This window comes from Balaenoptera borealis (assembly GCF_965194805.1).
Source record: "Balaenoptera borealis genome assembly, chromosome: 2".
NCBI lineage: Eukaryota > Metazoa > Chordata > Mammalia > Artiodactyla > Balaenopteridae > Balaenoptera > Balaenoptera borealis.
In genome coordinates this window covers 129,770,914-129,791,736 of record NC_138867.1, presented here as the reverse complement: position 1 = coordinate 129,791,736, position 20,823 = coordinate 129,770,914, and the positions used below count along the sequence as shown (strand labels likewise).

Below are 20,823 nucleotides of genomic sequence, written 5' to 3'. Positions count from 1 at the left end.
AACGTGTGGCATCCCCAGCAGTCGGATTTCAAATCCCCCAACTCTTGATACGCTGAGGCAAGCTGCCACTGATCGACTCTGGGACCTATGTCAGTTCCCTCACTAGCTGTGCCTCAGTTTTCCCAACTGAGCATTTTTGAAAGTATACGAGATAGTCCCATAAGTACAGGATCTAGGCTTGTTGCAGGTTCTGAGAACACCCGAGGTAAAGACGCCTGATTCAATTTGTGTTCCCAAATGCATTTGACTTTGGCATCTTTTTTTAGAAAATTACTAACTGATTCTGAAGAGAAACTTTGGGGAAAGGCTGGACTATTTGATCTCTAACATTCTTCCTGGCTGCACTGTTCCACAGACCTATGAAAGTGCAGGCACCCAAAGCACAGGACTGGGCCTAGTGGGAGGTTAACCCTTCAATCTCCTCTCCCAGGGAAACCGGCAGCCAAGTGTGACTGCCCTAAACCTTAGAGATGCAGCCTTAAAAGAGTCAGCAGCTTCTCAGCATCAATCAGACACTCGGCTGCCTGCCAGGATCCCACGCTGGCTAATACTTAGGCTGGGTAAACAAGGTAGCGAGGGCCTTACCTCCTTAAGGACTCCTATTACCTATTTCTCTAGCGGCTCTTATGGTTGGGTAAGCGACAGGGGCTGAGCAAGACTGGGATCTGATCACGGTGTGAGAAAGGGCCGTCATTAACCCTCTGCTTTCTCTCTCCTTTCTTAGCCTTGCTGCTTCTAAGGAGGCCGAAGCTGCCCGTTCCGCATCCAAGCCTATGTCACCCTCGGATTTCCTGGATAAGCTAATGGGGAGGACCTCTGGATACGATGCCAGGATCAGGCCCAATTTTAAAGGTAGATAAACTTGCCTTTCAGAGCCCCAGGGATCTGCTTTCCTAGATTGTGGCAGCGAGCCGCATGGAATTGTATGCAGATGGTATATGCAGGGTATGAATTCCATGACTCTTTCCTCTACCCGAGGCAGATACTGTTAGTCAATTCACAGAGACCAAACAAAGGTTCGGAGAGCCCAACTCAACAGTATCTCTGGTTACCAGAGTCAGTACGTGAATTAAACTTACTTGCTTAGCTCCGGTATAATGGACAAAAGATTAATGTGGAATGTGGAAAAATGGGTTCAAGTTTTGCTTCAGGCACAAAATTACTCTCTGAGCTTAGATAAGCCTCTTGCTTTTGCCGGGCCTCAGTCGCCTCTTCTCTGCAGGCATGGAGTTGGCTGTCTCTGTGGTTTTTAAACTATGCTTCATGGAGTTCTGGGGCTTTTACCCTGTGTCCCAAAAGGGAGAAACAGAGGACGGGATGAGCAAGCCCACCCTTGCTTCTCCCCCAAGCAGCTGCACTTGTATTCGTCTTACATGAGAAGCTTCCAACTACCATTCATCCACTGAAAGCTTCCCCTGGATTAACAAATAATTTTGGAACTCTCTTGCCTAATCAGAGTCTCAATCTCAAATGCCTAATAAGGCGATAGGGAGAGACTATAAAGAAATAGAGGAGCAGTCCCCTCGAAAGTGGGCGGCCCCTCCTGAGCCCCAGCGCGTAGTTACCCTACAGGAATGTGGGTCCCGTGCTGCCAGACCATCCAAAAGTCCAAGGAGAGCCAGAAATCAAGATTTACGTGAAACTTCTTGAATCCTAAAACATGTAAATTCAAACAAAACACGTTTGGGAGCCAGATATGCCCTGTGGGTAGCCAGTTTACAAACCATAACTGAAGTGATTTGAGAAGTTTCTTTCAGCTCACAATCCTATGAGATCTTAATGTCTTACATCAAGAGTGGACCAGTTCCCTTTGTCCACTGATGCCTTAGGAGGCTCTAACCATCTCAAACTGCTGGCCAGGTTTTCTGCAGGCACAGTCTTAAGGACCTCCTTGGGAGTCTGTGACCCTGACCTTCCTCCCAGCACCCCTGCAAAAATCTTATTTCAAAGACCCACAGCCAACCTCCTAATCAATTCTTGATTCCAGATGCCCTTCCTCACTGTTCCTTTTGGCTCAAGTCCAAGACCAAACAAGGGCTGCGACAGCTGGTAACGGCTTCCTAGTATCTGCTCACTCTGTCCCCCACCTTCTAAGTCCCCTTCTCAGAGCGCTCTGCAAACAGAAAACAGTCTGGGAAATGCACTGAGGTTTGTTTGGGGGCCCACCTCCCACCCCTGTTTACCTCAAGGTGCCTTGCTCCTGAGGCTGTTATCCTCCAGGATCGTTAGCATAACCTTTCTTCCCTCAAGGACAGGTAAGTCGGCATCCAAGCCCTTCACCAGGGTCACAATCTCAAACACCCCAAACACCCAGAGGGGCCCGGCAGATATGGTACATGATTGAAGCGGGTTGGGGATAAGCAGAGAAAACCAGAAAGCACAGGCCCCTCTAAGGGCTGCCACTTCTCAGCTCCTGCCCAGAGCTGCCAGATAGGAATGCAGGCCCTGGGCATCGGACCTTCCAAGATAAGACTTAAGTCTGGGGATTTATGTGAAATCTTCCAAGTTCGCAGCTAAATCACACCTTTGAAACACCATTGGCCAAATCGAACACATCAGAGAACTGACCACCAGGTTGCATCCGCAGCAGTTTTCAGGAATTCCATCCCACTGCGCCCCCTGGTGGGATCTCTTGGAACTCCAGCCTGAGTGGAAGTGCCTTGGTCTTGCTGGTTTGCTGAACGTGGGTGCATCCAGGGTTCATGTGTTAGTTATCCTTTGTGCATACCACTGTGTTTGGCACAAAGAAGGCCCTCAATAAGCCTGTCATAAATCAATGAATGAACGAATGACCCCACAAATATGCTAAGTAGAGCTGTTAAGTGACTTTCCCAAGTCACACTGCCAAGACTGGGGACTTTAACCCAGCTAGCTGCTCTGACTCAATTCTCTGTCCAATGCTAGTGATTTATTTATTTGCTTATCTCCTGAGTCATTTATTTATTTACTTACTTACTTAGCAGTGAACATGTTTAAGAAATAAAATTTCACCCAGACTGTAAGACCGTTGAATCGGGGCCCTTCCCCTCCTCGCTTTGAAAACCTTATTCCAAGCACGTGGGCCCAAAATATACAGGACTAGATAATCTCTTAGGCCTCTCGCAACCCTGCGCTGTCTCTAACCCCTACAATCCCCTCGACGATGTGGGCTTTGTGCAACAAATGCAGCTTCTTGGAACCTCACCCCAGGAGACAGGGAGCAAGATTTCTCTACTCTCCCTGCGGTGAGGGCTGAAACATTGGTTGCAGGGGATCCCCTGCCCCTGAGCCCCATGGCCTCGTTCACGCTTCCACCCAGGCACACGTGAGATTCCCAAAAGCCCCCCGCAAACTACAGAGCTCCTGAAAAGGCCAGGCCAAGTAGGCCCAGTGACCCCAGCACAACAGGAAGAGGCCTGCCTGCTTTGAAAACTCCTCAGAGTGATTAATCACACAGCAGGTCCCTTCAAGCACTGGAAATTGTGCCTGCTCCTGACTCTCTTGAAGATAGGGGTGCCGGGGAGAGCAGCCTCGGTCTGCAGAACATAGTGGCAAAGCAACTCGTAATACTGAAGCAAAGAGCTCGAAAATTGGATTCTAACCCTCCCACTATTTACCTGATATCTGTGACCCAGAGTAAATCACTTGACACATCTGGGCCTCTGTTTCTGCACCTGTACAATGGTCCAGTAGGACCAGGCCCTGTCAGCCTCGGTATTCTGTATCTTCGCTAAGACTTTGCATATCACAATGGCTCCCAGGATCAGGGGCACAGCCCAATGTAAACATATACACAAAAGCAAAATTAAACTTTAATATTTAATGAAATATATACATTATGCTGCTGCCAAAGGCAGCCAGACTGTAATTTTCTTGAGGATAATTTAATTTCAGATTTATTTCAATGAACCACACCTCCCCATGGGATCATTTTGGCTGGCGTCCTCTCGCACACATAAATCAGGATCTAATTTATATGGGAGTCACAGCACCAGATACTTGCAGGGCCTGGGTGGGAACTCTGTGCACGTCATTTCAAGGCACAGGCAGTAACTCTTTGGGGCATCTTAATGGTATGAAGCTAAATGAAAAGAAAAACCTGGATCTGAGTCTAAATGAGGGGAAAAAAACCCTAGTGGGCCTTTGTTTGGGTGAAAGTGACCAAGGAGGCAGATTCCCGCTCAGCATAAAGACAAAGTTTTTAGCAAGCAGAGCCATCCGACTATGGAAAGGGCTGCTCGAGACAAAATGAGTCTTCCACTGCTGGAGGTGATCAAGCGCTAAGCCTTGAATGGGTAGCAGCAGTTCCTAAACCTGGCTCTGCATGAGGATCACCCAGGTCGCTCATTAAACAATAAACTCTGGGCTAATCCTCACAGGTTTGGGTTCACTGGGTCTGGGTCTGGGCTGAGGAATCTGTAGTTTAACAAGTTTCCCAGATGATGCTACAGCAGACAATCCCGTCTGCACCTCAGTTTGGAAAGCAATAGATTAGGTGACTTTTAAGAGACCTTCCAAAGCACCGAGTGACCACCTAGAGGGGTGACGCAATAGGGAAGAGATATGTGGATATATGTATAGGTATAGCTGATTCACTTTGTTATAAAGCAGAAACTAACACACCATTGTAAAGCAATTATACTCCAATAAAGATGTTAAAAAAAGAAAAAAGAAAGAGAGAGAGACCTTCCAGCCCTGAAATTCTATACAGTAACATCATAATTCAAATGGGTAGCTTCCATAAGGGAATTCCAACCCCATGGAGCTGAGAATGACTGCCCAGATCAAGATCTACTCTACCAAATTGTTGGGGAAATTGCAACCCAAAAAAGGGAAGGGGCGTGTCTCAGGGCAAACAGCCAAGGAGAGCTTGGGGCTATGTCTAAAACCCAGGAATCCTCGCAATCCCTTGGAAGGAAAACCTGGATTCTCACAGCAGGATTGAGTCCCTTTCTATATACCAGGATTTCTGAAAAGAAGGAAGTCTTGGCTGAGTTTGGGTGAAATGCTTGGGCTACTTTTTCAAGAGGAACAGAGAGGAGAGGGTATCAGAAAACTTGGGTTTGAGTCCTGGCTCCACCACTTGCTGGGTAAATAAGCCCAGGTGAGTTACTAAAACTCTCTGTGCTCCACTTACGAAGCTGGGACAGTAACTTTGCCCTGCCAACCTCAGGACCTCATGCGGATCAACAAGAAAGTGGACCTGAAAAAATTCACAAATGGCATGTCACAATCTTCAAGTGAAGGATTATGACCTATTATCCAAGTCCTACCCACCTTCAAGGTCAGCTCAAGGTCATCACCTTCATGACGTCTTCCCTAATGCCTCACTCTTCAGAACCTCTCTCACATCTGGACTCCTACTGCTTCTATGACCCTTACCCACGGTCTCACATTCCTCCCTGGTTATTTTATGCCAGTCCTCTTATCTGCACATGTGGAAGCCCAGTGCTTAAAATCCTGGATCCTGCCACTCTGTGACCTTGAGCATAACCACTTCCTTTCTCTGAACCTCTTTCAAAAAGTATAGCCATTAAGACCACTAGCTTTGGAATTAGATCAATCTGAGCTCAAGCTTGACCATTTACTAGCTGTGTAGCCGTGGACAAATAACCTCTCTGAGCCTCTGTGTCCTCATCTGTAAAATAGAGGGAATAACCATGTCTTCTCATGGAGTTGTTGAGAGGATAGAATGAGATAATGTTAGTAATACTCTCAGCACAACAGCAAAACTTGCTCAGTAAATGGTAGCTGCTGTAATTAATAGTATAAAATGAAGAGACTGGACAGAGGTCAATTGGACAGAGGTCCCTCTAGCAATGAGATTCCAAAGAGCAAATATTCCTCCACTTCCTTCCTGCCCTTGCAGTAGTATTCAAAAAGCTTGCCTGGAAAGTATTTAACAAAGACTTATGGACTTCCTTTGAGGTTCCCTCTGGATGCCTCAGCTGGTAATTCCCATCAATGCCCATTCTTGGTTCATAAGTTCAAGGCAAGGAACTTGCTGTTCCTTGCGATTCCCAAGATGGCCTCCAAATGTTGTAGCTGTAACCTTTCGGCCACAAATTAGAAGGCAGCCGATGGGGTTTGGGGAAGGGATTTCAACCATATGGCAGGATGATGAGTTATCCTGTTAATGAGAGTACATCCCGGCTCAGCCTCTGGTGTTCTATAACTGGTGCTCACTCGGGGACCAGGGAATCTGGCACAGCAATGTGGCTGGGAGTCCCCGCTGCTCAGGGGTGGGGTGCAGGGCAAGCAAGGGTCTCCTCCACCAAGGGGGATCCATCCCTGAAGTCAAAATCCCACGAACTGGTCCTATCCTGGGGATTTCTCTGTGGCCTTGGAACTAAGCAGGAATCTCTCTTGATTGGCAGGTCCCCCGGTGAACGTGAGCTGCAACATTTTCATCAACAGCTTCGGTTCCATTGCGGAGACAACTATGGTGAGTGAGTCAAAACACAAGCTGCTATTTCCTGCTCGGGATATCTCTCTCCCTGAAATATCTACCCTCTGCGCTGGTCTTCCCAAGGGAAGTGGAAAATCAGGTGTTTTTTCAGCTCTTCAGTGGTATAGTATGGGATTTGGACATTTTTACTGTCCTAGTCAATGTTTTGGGTGAAGACATACATCTGAAAATGGCCAAAGAGCTAGCAGGGCTAGCACATGCTCAACACTCAGGATTACAAAAGCAAAATTCTATCAACAGGTGAAAGTTTTAGATTAAAGCAAATGTAAAGACCTGCTTTTAAGTTTAAAATTCAACTGCGGAATAGCAGAAGACTGGTTACAGAAGCTGAAATGGGTATATTGATTCTTCTCTCTACTTTTGTACGTATTTTTAAATTCCCATAGTAAAAAGTTTAAAGTAAATCAGTTACTCTAGAAAAAAAGACTAGACGGAAAAATACCAAAATGTTAACGGCAGTTATCCCTGGATCGTAGACTTATGCATGATTTCACATCCTTCAGTATTTCTATGCTTTTCTGATCTCTACAAAGAGTAAATCATACATTACTAATTATAAATAAATGTAATGCTACTTTCAATTCCTTTTTCTCAATCCTTACAAAACAAAAAATCAATTATACTTGTTTTGAAGGGAGCAATCTAGCTTGTGAGAAAATAATTGAGGCGGTTTCAATCATCTCTTCATGAGCAGAGGCAGAAGCAGCCAGTCAATCACCAAGCCCTGTAGCTGTTACTGCCTTGAAATCCTCTAAACCACCCATCCCCAAGTGTCCACCTGACACTGGTCCAGCTCAGGCTTCCATGGTGCCTGGCCCACATTACTGCAAAGCGTCCCAAGACTTGCATCTTGCCCGCCTCCCATCCATTCTTCCTCACACCGTGGTCTTTCTAAGATACAAACCTAACTACGCCAGTCCCCTGCATTAACGCCTCCCTGTGGACCCCCCCTCCCCTTCAGCATTAAGCTTGGAAGGCCCCTCTGATTCTGCTCGGCTGCATCTCTTCCCTCTCGCTTCCCATTCTGGATAAGTGGAATTGTCCGGCGTTCTCCACACGGGCCGTGCTCGCCCTCTGGTTTTCAGCCTTCTCTTGATGCTGGTGAGGCCTCTGCCCAGGGCACCCACTCCAGCCTCCTTTCCATTGCCAACCTCCAGGCTCCCTTAACTCTCTGCTTAGAATGACCTGCACAGGGGGACATCTAGTTTTCAAGGGCAGGAGCCCTCTGTGTCCCCCTTTGCCTGGCAAAGCAATAAAGCTACTCTTTAAAAAAAAAAAAAAAAAAAGAATGACCTCCCCAGGAAGCCTTCACACTCTAACACGTGTGTACACGCGTGTGAGTTCATGTGTGCGCTTGACCTAAGCCTGCGATGGGTCCCTTCTACCCATTCTCGTGACACGTGCTACAATTCCCATAACAGCACTGACCACCTGCACTTACACTCTCTCAGTCTGCTCATGTGTCCCTCCTCTCACTATAATGTCAGTTCTCTGGGGGCCAGAATCTTGTCTCATTTCCTGTGGTAACCTCGGCAGCTGGCACAGTGATCTAATAACAGGTCTCAGTCATTTTCTAAAATAAATAAGCCAAATCAGATATATTGTCTGTTGATTCAAACCATTATTTGGTCCTCAACATTTATGGAGATTAGATCTAACCTTCTAGTCCCAGACTGGCAAAAATCACTGAGCTCCATTATGTCATGGGGCAAATGGTCCAAAATCTATGCTCCTGCAAAGAGGTCTGTCTTAATATGGTCAAGAGACCCTGCCCACATCCAAAGGAAAAGCGATCAATTCCCTAAAACTCATAGGCCTTTTATCTCCATATGGAGATGGTCCTACCTGTCGACTAGGAACCGGCATGGCTGCTTTTCACTGGGCCTCCAGGTTCGAAAGCCAAGTCCTTCCACTCTGTGAATGGATATCTTATTAGAGCTTCTAATGAACTTCTCTGCTTTTCTTCTTCTCCCTCCCAAATCAGAAGTGCATTGACATCTGCATTATTCATAGTCTCTGTGAGGTGGGTGTTGACACTTCCTCTCTTCTTCTGAAACGGTAAAGAGTTATCACACCAAGTCAGGGGCCACCCAGTTATGTTAAGAACTTGGTTATCTGAGGACAGGTGTACATATCTGCACTCCAACACCACCCCCACCTGTTTCCCTGTAATGGTCACACAGAGATCTATTTCCTTGTTATGGATTACTAACGGCGTAGTGGTTGGCCCTTATTTTGTGTGGTGGTTAAAAGCCGAGACTCTGAAGTGACGTAGACCTGGGTTCACTCACTATATGTAAGAAGCTGATTTGGTTCGTATCTTTAAGCCTCAGCTTCGTTGTATGTAAAATCCCAGGGGTGATTAACATCATACTACTTCACCAAGTTTTTTTTTTTTTTTACCTCCTCAAGTTATTATGGATGGAAATTATGTGCAGGGAAGTGTTTATCACAGTAAATTCTTCGTTAAGTGCTCTTAATGTTTTCGATGATGGTGATGATGGTGGCGATGATGGATGCTCTGGGCACTGAAGCCCCGAAGCCACCACTGATTAGCTGTGTGATCCTGAGCAATTTCTAGACTTCTCTGAGCCTTACCCTTCTCTGGTATCTCTTGTCTACCTTTCCAGACTTCATTCCTGCTGCATACTGCTTTCTACAGAGACAGTATAGCAATTAGGACACAGTCTTCCATGCCCAGACAAAATCTGAGGCTCAGCTCTGTGGCTTTGGACAAGGTAGCCTACGTTAGCCTCCTCATCTGCAGAAGCAGGGGACCAACAGCATCCACCTTGTGACCTGTTGTGAGGATTAGGAGATAAGGCACAGAAGTGCTAAGTGCAGGGTCTGACACATAGTACACACACAATGAATGTCAGTTATTATTATTAAATGCCACTCGTAACTTTCAACACATTTTCACACTCATTCTCTCACTTGATTCCTTCACCAAATACTTACTGTAACGACCACTCTACAAAGTAGACATGGCAGACACAATGTTCCCCAATTTACAGCTGAGGAAACCAAGATTTGGTGACATCACATCCCAGAACTAGTTATTGACCGAGCAGGGATTAAGATCCAATCCTTGCAACTGCCAGAACATTGAAGAGCACAGACAGGGGAAATTGAGGGACCCCAGACCCACAAAGCACACTTAAGCAACAACCTAAGCGTTATCAAAAGTGGAAATCCAACCTCAAATCATGCTAGGCTCAGCATGCCTCAGGAGAAAATAGTAAGTAATGAAAATGGAGATAACCAACAAGGGGAGCGCAGAGAGATGGCCCCCTGGAGTGGAGATCAATAATGTTTAGACAGAACATAAAGGATTGGCGATGAGGTGCTTCTTTGGGAATGGTCCACAGCTGACACAGTTTTGTCCTTATTAACTAAAGTTAATCAAAAGTAGGAGTTGTCATTTTCCTGCTTCCATATTCCATAATATGTGATTTTTTTCTACTGGGTTCTTAATTATCTATATGTGTTTAATTTACATTGCAGACGATTTAGGGGAAAAAACTAAAATCTCAGAGCTAGAAAAAACCTTAAGAAACTATCTAAGTCAGACCTTTACCTTACTAAGAGGGAATCTGGTGGCTAGAGAGGTGACGTCGCCTGAGCAAGGTCACACAGCATGGAACAGGTGTGACAGAAACCCAGGTCCAGTGCTCTTTGCAGTGGCCAAAGTTCCCCTCCCCCTCAGCTTCTTTCTCCCCTAAATCCCACCAACCAAACCCTCTGGACCACTTTCCCATTCAAGCCTGTTTCCTTGTCACTCAGAATACGCTTAGAGAGCAAGAGTGGACTCGCATTAATGTAGTAACAAGGGCAACAACCACACATTAAATGCTACTGTGTGCCAGGCAGTATGCAGAGCACTTCCACGTGTTTCATCTCATTTAGACCTCACGACAACCCCCATGAGCCAGGACATGCTATCCCCATTTTACAGATAAGTAAACTGAGGCTCAGAAAGGTTAGGTCACTTGCATAAGGACATGCGGCTAATCGGTAGCAGAAGTGGGAATTGAATTCAGATCTATACCACCCCAAACCCCACGTTCTCCTGAGCCAAATATAAACACTTAATTTCCGGATGTTTGGGATTACCCAGCCCTTGCTTGTTTCTTTTCATCATAAAGAAGTTAGAGCTAAAGGGGAACTTCATTGAACAGACATGCTCAGGCCCCCAGACTTTCATCCCAGGGCTCTGCCTCACCAGCCATGCAAAGAGCTGGTCGTGCACCCTGGGTCCATGGTAATATGGACATAGTCGTCCCAATGTCAGAAACTTTCCAGGCTGTGTCTGTTCTCTAAGAGCAACAGGAGTGCAGAGCCACTCTGTAAACAGCTGGAGTCCCCAGGCCTGACTGTCTGCCTCCCAAAGCCTGGCTTTATTCACCAGAGCTGAGAGCAGAGAAGGCAGCCAGCAAAGCAGCAGGGGTCTCTATCTGTTCCTGATGAGGGGAGGGCTGAGGCTGGCTGGCCTTCATCTGACCTTTCCAGCGACTCTCTTTGAGTCTATGCAGTGAGACGAAGGTAGAAGCAGGGACAGGAATGCACGAGGGAGAAGAGGGAAGGGAGTCCTGGCCTAGAGCAGCACCTTCGGCACTCTACAAGAGAAAGATCTGGAGCTAGGACCTAGAGGGAACCATCCAGCTTGTCTGGACACGTGTGCTTACGAGTGCGCCTAAGTGTGTACTCTGCAGCATCTATACGTCATGGAGCATGTGTGTGCATGTATATATTGTAGGACCATGTGTTTGTGCAAATGTACACGTCGGCCTGTGTATATGTGTACGCTAGTTTGAACAGATTTAGACAGGTAACCTCAGAGAGAGATGTATCTGACCATGTACAGGTATGAACATAAGTATGTGTACTTCTGTGGTTATAAATGCACATGTGAATACATGTAGTGAGGATGTGCATGTATCTGCGTACATATGTAAGAATACGTGAAAGTGCTTAAGAGTGAGAACACATGAAGGGTATTATTTTCACATAGGTAATTGTGTGTGGATATTTGTGAAGCACATGTTTAAGTATGTAGCAGCATCTGAGCCAGCAATATGTCTGTATGCATGTGCATGTGAATGTGCGTAAATACAAAAACACGTGAATAAGTGAAAGAATATTTAATGTGTAACAGTATGTGTGTACGAGTATGTCGATACATGTGTGCAGGTGTACATGTGAGTGTGCACACGTGGGGACATGCACACAGCTGGAATTCATGTGGAACTAAATGTCAACAGATGTGAGACAGAGACAGAGTGTGTGCATGTGTGTGTGAGTGTCTGTGTGTGTGGGTTCTGACGTCCTTTGGGCATGAATCTCAGCATTTCTATTATGAGGACATGTGCTCCAGCCTCTCTTGCCAAGGGCTGGGCTAGCCTGGCACAGAGACAGGCACACTGTGGCCAGGACCCCTGGCAATTGGCAATGGCCTATGCAACTACCGTCCACATGTTTGGCCTTATTTGTCGATATTAGGGGGGCAATGGACAGAGCCCTGAACCAGGAAACAAGAGACCAAGGTTTGAGCTCTAGCTCTGCCACTGTTTAATACCACTGAGACTCAGGTCCCCCTTGGCACCTGGCTCTAAGAATGGTGTGTAGGAATACACAAGAAGTGGGTATGAGAGCTCTTTATGAATGCTACAGAAATGTAAAGGATTATTAACTATTGAACTAATCAGCCAAGGACTCCAACACATAAGCCTAAGGAAATGTCTTTCTAGTTTTTTTTTTTCCTCCTGTTCCCTATTTATTCATTTATTGTTTCCACCTCCGTTTTTAAGGTCCTATACTGTATGTGCTGAATAGGCTGTAAGGATATAGATCAGTTTTACTCATATTAGGCTAGGCTTTCCTGCAGCAGCAAACAACCCCTGAAATCCCAGGGCCTTAGAACAGCAAAGACTGATGTATCACTCACCTAAAGTCTGCTACAGATCTGGGGGACTCTCCAGGACTACTGTCCTCCACGTCGTGGCTGAGCCTTGCATTTCCACATCAACATGCGATTTCACATTTGCCATGAGAGGAAGAAGGCACTAAAGGGGGGCACACTGGCAAGTAAGTGCTTCCCACCCAGAAGTGACATATACCACTTCTGCTCACATTTCACTATCCAAAGGAAGCCACATGGCCCTACCTGAAGAAAAGTAAAATCCTCCCATGTCCCCAGAAGTAAACAGGAGCCAGGTAGGTCTCTGCTTTCAAGGAGTCTATTGGAGAAGGTGGACAAGGAAACCAACGAGAATACCACAGTATGATGAGTGAGATTACAGAGGTATGCACAGGATGCCATGGAACACAGAGAATAACAGCGACCAACAGCAATATTAGGCAACACTTACTGAACACGTATTATGTGCCAGGTGCTGTGAAAATGCTGTCCTGTGGTTTTGAGTAATTTTTCTGAAGTAGAAATCTGATCATGGTTCTCTGCATGTTAAAACCTTCCAGGAGTCTGTCATAGAGAGTAAAGTAAGTCAGAAAGAGAAAAACAAATACCGTATGCTAACACATATATATGGAATCTAAAAAAAAAAAAAAAAAAAAAGGTTCTGAAGAACCTAGGGGCAGGACAGGAATAAAGACGCAGACGTAGAGAATGGACTTGAGGACACGGGGAGGGGGAAGGGTAAGCTGGGATGAAGTGAGAGAGTGGCATGGACATATAGACACTACCAAATGTAAAATAGCTAGCTAGTGGGAAGCAGCCACATAGCACAGGGAGATCAGCTCGGTGCTTTGTGACCACCTGGGGGGGTGGGATAGGGAGGGTGGGAGGGAGACGCAAGAAGGAAGAGATATGGGGATATATGTATATGTATAGCTGATTCACTTTGTTATACAGCAGAGACTAACACACCATTGTAAAGCAATTATACTCCAATAAAGATGTTAAAAATAAATAAATAAATAAAATAAAACCTTCCAGGAGAGAATGCCATTGTAGAATGACCCAGAGAGGAGAGGGGTTTTAAAAGCTGGTGTGTGTTCAACAGCAGTAAAAGAGGAGACAAGTCAAGTAAGAAAAGAGAATCGCATCCAATGGGTTTGGCAATGGAGGATGGGGGAGGGGAGCGTGTATGAAATTAGGGAATGCGATTCACGGGCACGACGAAAGCACAAGACAAAAGGAAGTGAAGACAGTGGGAAGATAATTCTTTCAAAAAGCTCTGCTATAAAGAGAAGGTGAGGTGGTGGTGGCGTCATTTGTCATTTATTGAGCAAGGTTCTAAACACCAGGCATCCGTGGTTAGCAAAGTACGGGGATCATTTCATATAACACAACAATCCCATTTTATAGATGAGGAAACTGAAGCTCAGAGAGGCTTAATTCGCCCAAGCTTTTCCAGCCAATAAACACCATCACCAGTTATTACCCCCAGGCTGCCTGAAACCTGGTGCCCTGCTCTTGGCCTAGGCCACCTTCTGAGTGTGGGGCAAGAGGAGAGGCTGCAGAGCCAAGGGGATGTCAGGGTCATGGGAGGACAGGACTTCATCCTGGTCTCCTGCACTCTGATTCAGCTAACAAGTAGGATCTGTGCAATTCTATCAGAACTGGTATTGAGAGTAGCCATTGGCTATCCATCCCTGTGGATATTTGCAAATAAGACCTCAAGATCTATGAAAACAGCTACCGTGCGAGGAGGTTAAATGCCCCTTATGTCCAACCATAAAAGTTAACACATTGTTTAGGAAGCAGTCACTTCTGAAGGCCAGCCTACTTCTGGGATCAATTGACTAAATCGAATCAACTGATTGAATGAATTGGGATCAGCTGATTGAATAAATTGATTTTTGAATCATAGAAGATAAAACTTAAATCCATCTACTTCTTTCCAACTCTGCTGCTGTCAACTCTAGTTCAACTTGGCACCATCTCTATCCTGCTTGACCGAAACAGCCTCCTAACTGGCCTCCCCGCCTCCCTTCCTCCCCTTCTCTACCACTTCCCATAGTGCCTTTTAAACCCTAAATCACATCACAGCATTCCCCTGTTTCAAATCCTGCAACAGCTGCTTAATCCTTTTACTACGCTCAGCTCCTTCTGCCCAGAAAAATCTTTGCATGAATGGCTCCTTCTCAACCTTCAGGTCTCAGCTCAGATATTTCTTCAGAAGGTCCTTCCCCAACTCCCTATCTAAAAATGTCCCCCCTTACAGTCACTGTCGCATCATGTACTATTATCTTCGGAGTAATACCTAAAAAGTAAAAGGTATTGCTTGTTAGTTTGTTGTTCTGTTTGCTTTTTTATTGAGAGTGGGGACCCTGTCTCTCTCAATCATCCCTATATTTCCAGTGCCCAGTACTTTGCCTGGACATAGGAGCTCAATCAATATTTGTAGAGAGAATTAACATTGGAGGTTCTCCAGTTTGAACCCCCATCTGTTGTCAGAACCTCTGCCACAAATGTTGTAGTTTCTGCTTGCACACCTCCAGTGATGGGTACCCCTGCACCTCCCCAGGCAGCCCACTTCATCTTGGGACACCTCTGACATCTCCATTTGCTCATGGATTTCCATTCTGATCCTGGGGCCACAGAGAACCAATCTCTGCACCTGACAGCCCTTTCAATAACTGAGGTCAGTCCTCTCGCTCCCTGGCCATGCCTGGCTCCCTTGGCCATTCTCCCCGGTTCTCAGTCCCTTTCCCGTCCAGGGTGCTCGCCGAGTAAAGCCAGCATGTCAATTTCCACCTTGAGCTGAAAGGCCAAGCAATGAACCCAGACCCTCAGGAGTGCTTAGAGCGGAGCGCACCAGGGCCATGCTCATCCTTACTCTGGGTTAGTGGGCTTCAAAGCATTGTTTTTAACAGCAGCCCACCACCACAGTCCATTTTTAAGGTGAATCTTATGCAGCACTTTAACACACTGATTTTTGAAAATGGGCTGTTCTGGAGGAAGTGGAACAGAAGCCAGGAATCTCAATGCCTTGGCCTTTTCCTCAATCGGCCTCCCCAAGGTAGCTCTGGGGACCTCGTCAGAACCCTAAAATCATTTCTACACACACCACCTCAAAGACATTTCAGTTTAGTGACTTCCCTGGCAATCCAGTGGTTAAGAATCTGAGCTTCCACTGCCGAGGGCATGGGTTCGATCCCTGGTCAGGGAACTAGGTGCAGCCAAAAAAAAAAAAGACAGTTTAGGTAACAAGTCACAATGTTGACTGACACTATGCTCATGGACAGCAAAACTCTGGAACTTTTTTTAAAGTATATGAGCAACAGATGAAAACAAGTTTTGTAGTAAGTCCAGTAAAAAAGAGGAGAGAGAGAGAAACAGGAATGCCCCTGCTTTGCCCTCTCCCCCTGGCCCATCTGAGTGAACCACTGCAGAAAACACTTTAGTGTATGTCTTACTGGTCTTCTTTCCTTGAATGTAGCGATACATCCCTTCGTTATTACACATCTTTGTCTAAATAGGATTGTGCAATACAATTTGCTTTTTTCACTTCACCGTGTCTTGGAATCTTTCCACATCACTACATACAGGTCTACCTCATTCTCAACGTTCTACACACCCTCAAATTTGGAAACATAACAATGGTTTATTATTATTACATTCAGTTATGTGACAAAATGATTTTAATCAGTATTTCCAGATTTACGGCCCTCCTGTAAAATTCCATGCTCTGGACATAACATCACTTCATGGTATTTAACCACTTGTCTCCTGATGGGCCTGTAGGTTTACGCAGCTTTCACTATTACAAACAAGTGCCACAATGAATAGTCTTGGACATGACTCTTTGTGTGCTTCCTTAGGATATATTACAGAAGTGGAATTACTTTATCAAAGGACCTGCACTATTTTGACAAATATTATTGCCCAACTTGCTCCCAAAGAAGCTTCAATAATTGTTCCCACAACAGCATTTTTATCCCTGCCAACTCAAGATATTATCAAGCTTTTTAATTTTACCAAATGGGATTTTTTAAATGGTACTTCATTGTCACTTTTAATTTTCACTCCAGATTCCTAGTGAATTTGAGTATCTTTGCTTTTTTTCTTTCTTTTTTTGCATAATGGGCATTTTGAATAATATTATAAGTTTCTTCTTTTACATATACCTCCATAATCCATTTGGAGTTTAGTTTGCTGTAAAGTATTTGGTGATGGTTTAACTCTATTTTTCTCTGATTAGATAGTAATTTTCCAGCATTATTCTTAAGTAGCCATTATTTCTCCACTGATTAGAAATGCTACCTTTCTCATAAACTAAATCTGTATATATATATATATATATATATATATATATATATATATATCTCACACACATATATACATATATCTTTTTCTAGTCTCAGTTTATTATATATATATACACACATATATACATATATCTTTTTCTAGTCTCAGTTTATTGTCCCATTGCTCTATTATCTGTTTCCACTCTATTTTAATTACTATGGCTTAACACTATATTTCTATATCTGGTAGAGAAAGTCCTCTGTTTTCTTCTTTAATAAGGTTTTCTTGTCATTTCCAGTCCATTTTCTCTTCCATACGAACTGTAGAATCAGCTTGTTGATGCCTATAAAAATTGCCTCAGATTTTGACTGAGGTTGCATTGAATTTATAGATTCACTTGTAGAGAACTGACATCTTAACAATATTATGTAAATGTGGTATGTCTCTCCATTTATATAGGTATTCCTTTATGCCTTTTAGTAAAGCTTTAGAATCATTTCGTTGTGTGTGTATGTGTGTGTGTGTATATATATACACACAAGTCACACATTTCTCATTAGGTTTATTACTGAATATTGTGTGAGGTTGGTTAGTATTGTGGATGAGATCCTTGTTTGTTGTTGCTTTTTCCATTACACGTTCAGTCTGTGTACACAGCTAAGGATAGGCCATTTACACTCTGGGATTTGGGAAATCCAAGAAAAAGTCTATTAAGTGCCATCCAGTTAGACATATCTCGACACTCCACAAAACCTTGGTAAACTGAAGACCGAGAGGAAGCCAAGGAGAGAGCCCTCACACATGCTATAGAGTCTGTTAAGAGGCAGAAAATGGGGTTATAGGCAGTCTTGGTATCGTCTGCTGGATGACTCTCTCCAAAACACCACCATGGGAAGCATCACAGTCGTGAATTTATGGCATCCCAGGGTTGGCTCTCCATCAGATCAGATTCAGGAAGGCTGACCAATGACAATCAAAGCCCCAAAAGACTGAAGTGGGTAAATAAGACCGTCAAGTTATTTTAATTTATAATGGGGCTTTCCATTCCAATAACAGCATGCTTGTGTCCTCCATGAAAGCACTCCCTTGCCATCCGCCGAATACCAGGGAAGCAAATCAAAAGTTGCTTTTGACATACCAAATTGGAGGAAAAGAAGGTAGACAGTCTTGAGGAAAATCTCATCCAGGCCGGAGAGAGGTCTAAGAAACCATCCCTGCCTCACCACACAGAAATCCTCTTTTCAGACACAAAAAAAGTTGGTGTTCCCCCAAGCAGTGTGACCCTATCCTTCAGATGATGCTAGACTACCAATTGCCAAATTCCTGCTCATCAAACTGCGCTTTCTTATACTACCGAATGAATGTCTCCAATATGTTTATAAAATAGTTCTCTAAACAAGACACACTAGGGACTTCCCTGGTGGCGCAGTGGTTAAGACTCCACGCTCCCAATGCAGGGGGCCCAGGTTCGATCCCTAGTCAGGGAACTAGATCCCACGTGCATGCCACAACTAAGAGTTCACATGCCACAACTAAGGAGCCAGCCACCCACAACAAAGAAACGCATGAGCCACAACTAAGGAGCCCTCAAGTCGCAACTAAGGAGCCTGCCTGCCGCAACTAAGACCCAGGGCAACCAAAATAAATAAATAAATAATTTTTTAAAAAAAACAAAGCTCCAAAGCTGCAAAAATCCTTAAAAAAAAAAAGACATAATACAATAAATTAGGGTTCCACTTAATAAATTACAAGCACAGGCCTGTTCTAAATCATTGAGATTACACATGGGTCATTGTGATTGATGCTGAGCCTTGCCAAATTTCTCTGCTGCATGTTCATCTGTTAGTTTAACTCGCAGAGGTCAAACTTATTTTCCATATTTCCAAGTTCGCTAGTGGCATGTCTCACTTTTATGCCCTGTACTGCCAATACTGTCCTCTTTCCTCTTTTCAGGTTAATATCCATGCTTCAATTTGCATCCTTTGGCAACCAGTTACAAATCCACCTCAGTTTAGCATCACAATACAAAGTTCTCCATCTGACACTGACTATGAGGATATGTATGAGCCAACCTGTCACACGGGCTCAGTGAGATCCCAGTATACTATGTCTACTATGTTTCTTTCACCTACCCATCTAGGAACTTGGTTTTCAAAAAAAGGAAACAGAGGGAATTCCCTGGTGGTCCAGTGGTTAGGACTCCGAACTTCCACTGCAGGGGACATGGGTTCAATTCCCAGTTGGGGAACTAAGATCCCGCATGCCTCACAGCGTGGCCAAAAAAAAAAAAAAAAAAAAAAAAAGGAAATAGGCAGCATGCAATTGTCAAAAGAATGTGAAATTGGGAGCCAGACAGTCGTGGATTCATATTCCTGCTCTAGCACCTACTGGCTATGGGACTCTGGGCAAGACACTTAACCTCTGCTTAACCTCTCTGAATTTCAGTTTCCTCTCCTGTAAAATGAGTATAATAATATTCAGTGTGCTAGGTTGATGAAAAGTTTAGAGATACAATGCATATAAAATTCTAGCAAATGTTAGACATCCAACAAAAGTGGCTGCAATTAGCATTTTTACGTAATTATTAAACTCACGCTGGGCTTTAGTGATCCCCTGAAGATAAACAAAGAGGCTCCGCTCCACTGGTCCAAACCATCAGCAGTTCTTCACAACAAATGTAGCCCTGATTATGTGCGATCCAAATGAGAATGCAACAGGCAGGGTGGCGACTTAGGAGAGGTTGAAGGCATGGAGCAGGCAACTGAAGCCAAGGAGGCAATGGTCAGGATCCGGGGAGTCTGCCAGCTCTGTACTTGAGTGTAGAGCAGACAATGGGTCAAATCTGAGGGGCAGGGACTTCCCTGGTGGTCCAGTGGTTAAGACTCTGTGCTTCCAATGCAAGGGGTGCAGGTTCAATCCCTGGTCAGGGAACTAAGATCTCACATGCTGTGCGACGTGACCAAAAAAAAAAAAAAAAATTCAAGGGGCAAATCAGGAACAATGTAGGAGCACTAGTAGACTGCTGGACCTGGGGCAGAAGACTTTTGTCCTTTGCCCGTTTTTATTTTTTATTTTTTTTTAATTTTTATTGGAGTATAGTTGCTTTACAATGTTGTATTAGTCTCCACTGTACAGCAAAGTGAATCAGCTATACGTATACATATACCCCCTCTTTTTTGGATTTCCTTCCCATTTAGGTCACCACAGAGCATTGAGTAGAGTTTCCTGTGCTATATAGTAGGTTCTCATTAGTTATCTATTTTATACATAGTATCAATAGTGTATATATGTCCAGCCCAGTCTCCCAATTCATCCCACCCCCCTCCTTTGCCCTTTTTTAATACTTCCTGCTAATTGTGGGTATCTACAAACCCACAGGAACATAACAGCAGCCAGAGGCAGTAGCTGATGGCACTGAGGTATCACAAAACTGTCACTCAGTACAAATCTGGGAGATTCTGGATGGTGTAGTCTAGTAGCTAAATGCTTGGGCTCTGGCATTAACATCTTGGGTTCAAATCCCAGCTCTGCCACTTACTAGCTGTGTGACGTCAGGAACAGTACTTAACTTCTGCATGCCTTAATTTGCCTAACTGTAAAATGAGAACAATAGAACCTACATCACAGGATTATTGTGAATATAAAATAACGCACATAAAGAACTTAGCATCATCCCTTGCATGTGGTAACATCTCAATGTATTATGTGCATTGTTATTATCAATTCTGCGTCTGCCAGTAACTAGTGCTGGGAAATTGAGCTTTCAGGGCTTTAGTGTCCGCGTCTATCCAACGGAGATAAGAATCTGCCCTTTCACGCTAAACTTAATAGAACAAAACTAATGTGAGGGTGCTTTGTAAAGTAAAAAGCAGTTAATAAGTATGAGACGTTATTAATAAAAGGAACTGACACAAAAGAGAAAAAAAAAAGAAAGAAAGGAAGAAGCGAACACAGTGTACTACTTAAAGGCACAGGACTTTGGAGTCAGCCAGTCATGGATTCGAGCCTCAGCTCTGTCACTAACTTTAGAAAAAGCATTAAGTATCCCCAGGCTCAGTTGACCCATAAAATGGTATCCCTGCGAGAAGCTGGGGAGAGGGATCATTAAAACGCTTAGCACTGCGTCTGGCACTCAGTCAAGATTCAGTAAACTCTCCAC

At 44.5% G+C, this 20,823-nt stretch overlaps 1 protein-coding gene across 1 annotated transcript in view; it reads left to right on the top strand.

Moving 5' to 3' along the window:
* GLRA1 (glycine receptor alpha 1) overlaps nt 1–20,823 on the top strand; it is a 96,882-nt gene that overhangs the window by 31,964 nt on the left and 44,095 nt on the right. Inside the window, exons 2-3 of the mRNA XM_082379180.1 lie at nt 725–852; nt 6,357–6,424. Of these exons, the coding sequence (XP_082235306.1) occupies nt 725–852; nt 6,357–6,424 (196 nt within the window). The remainder of the gene's footprint in view (nt 1–724; nt 853–6,356; nt 6,425–20,823) is intronic.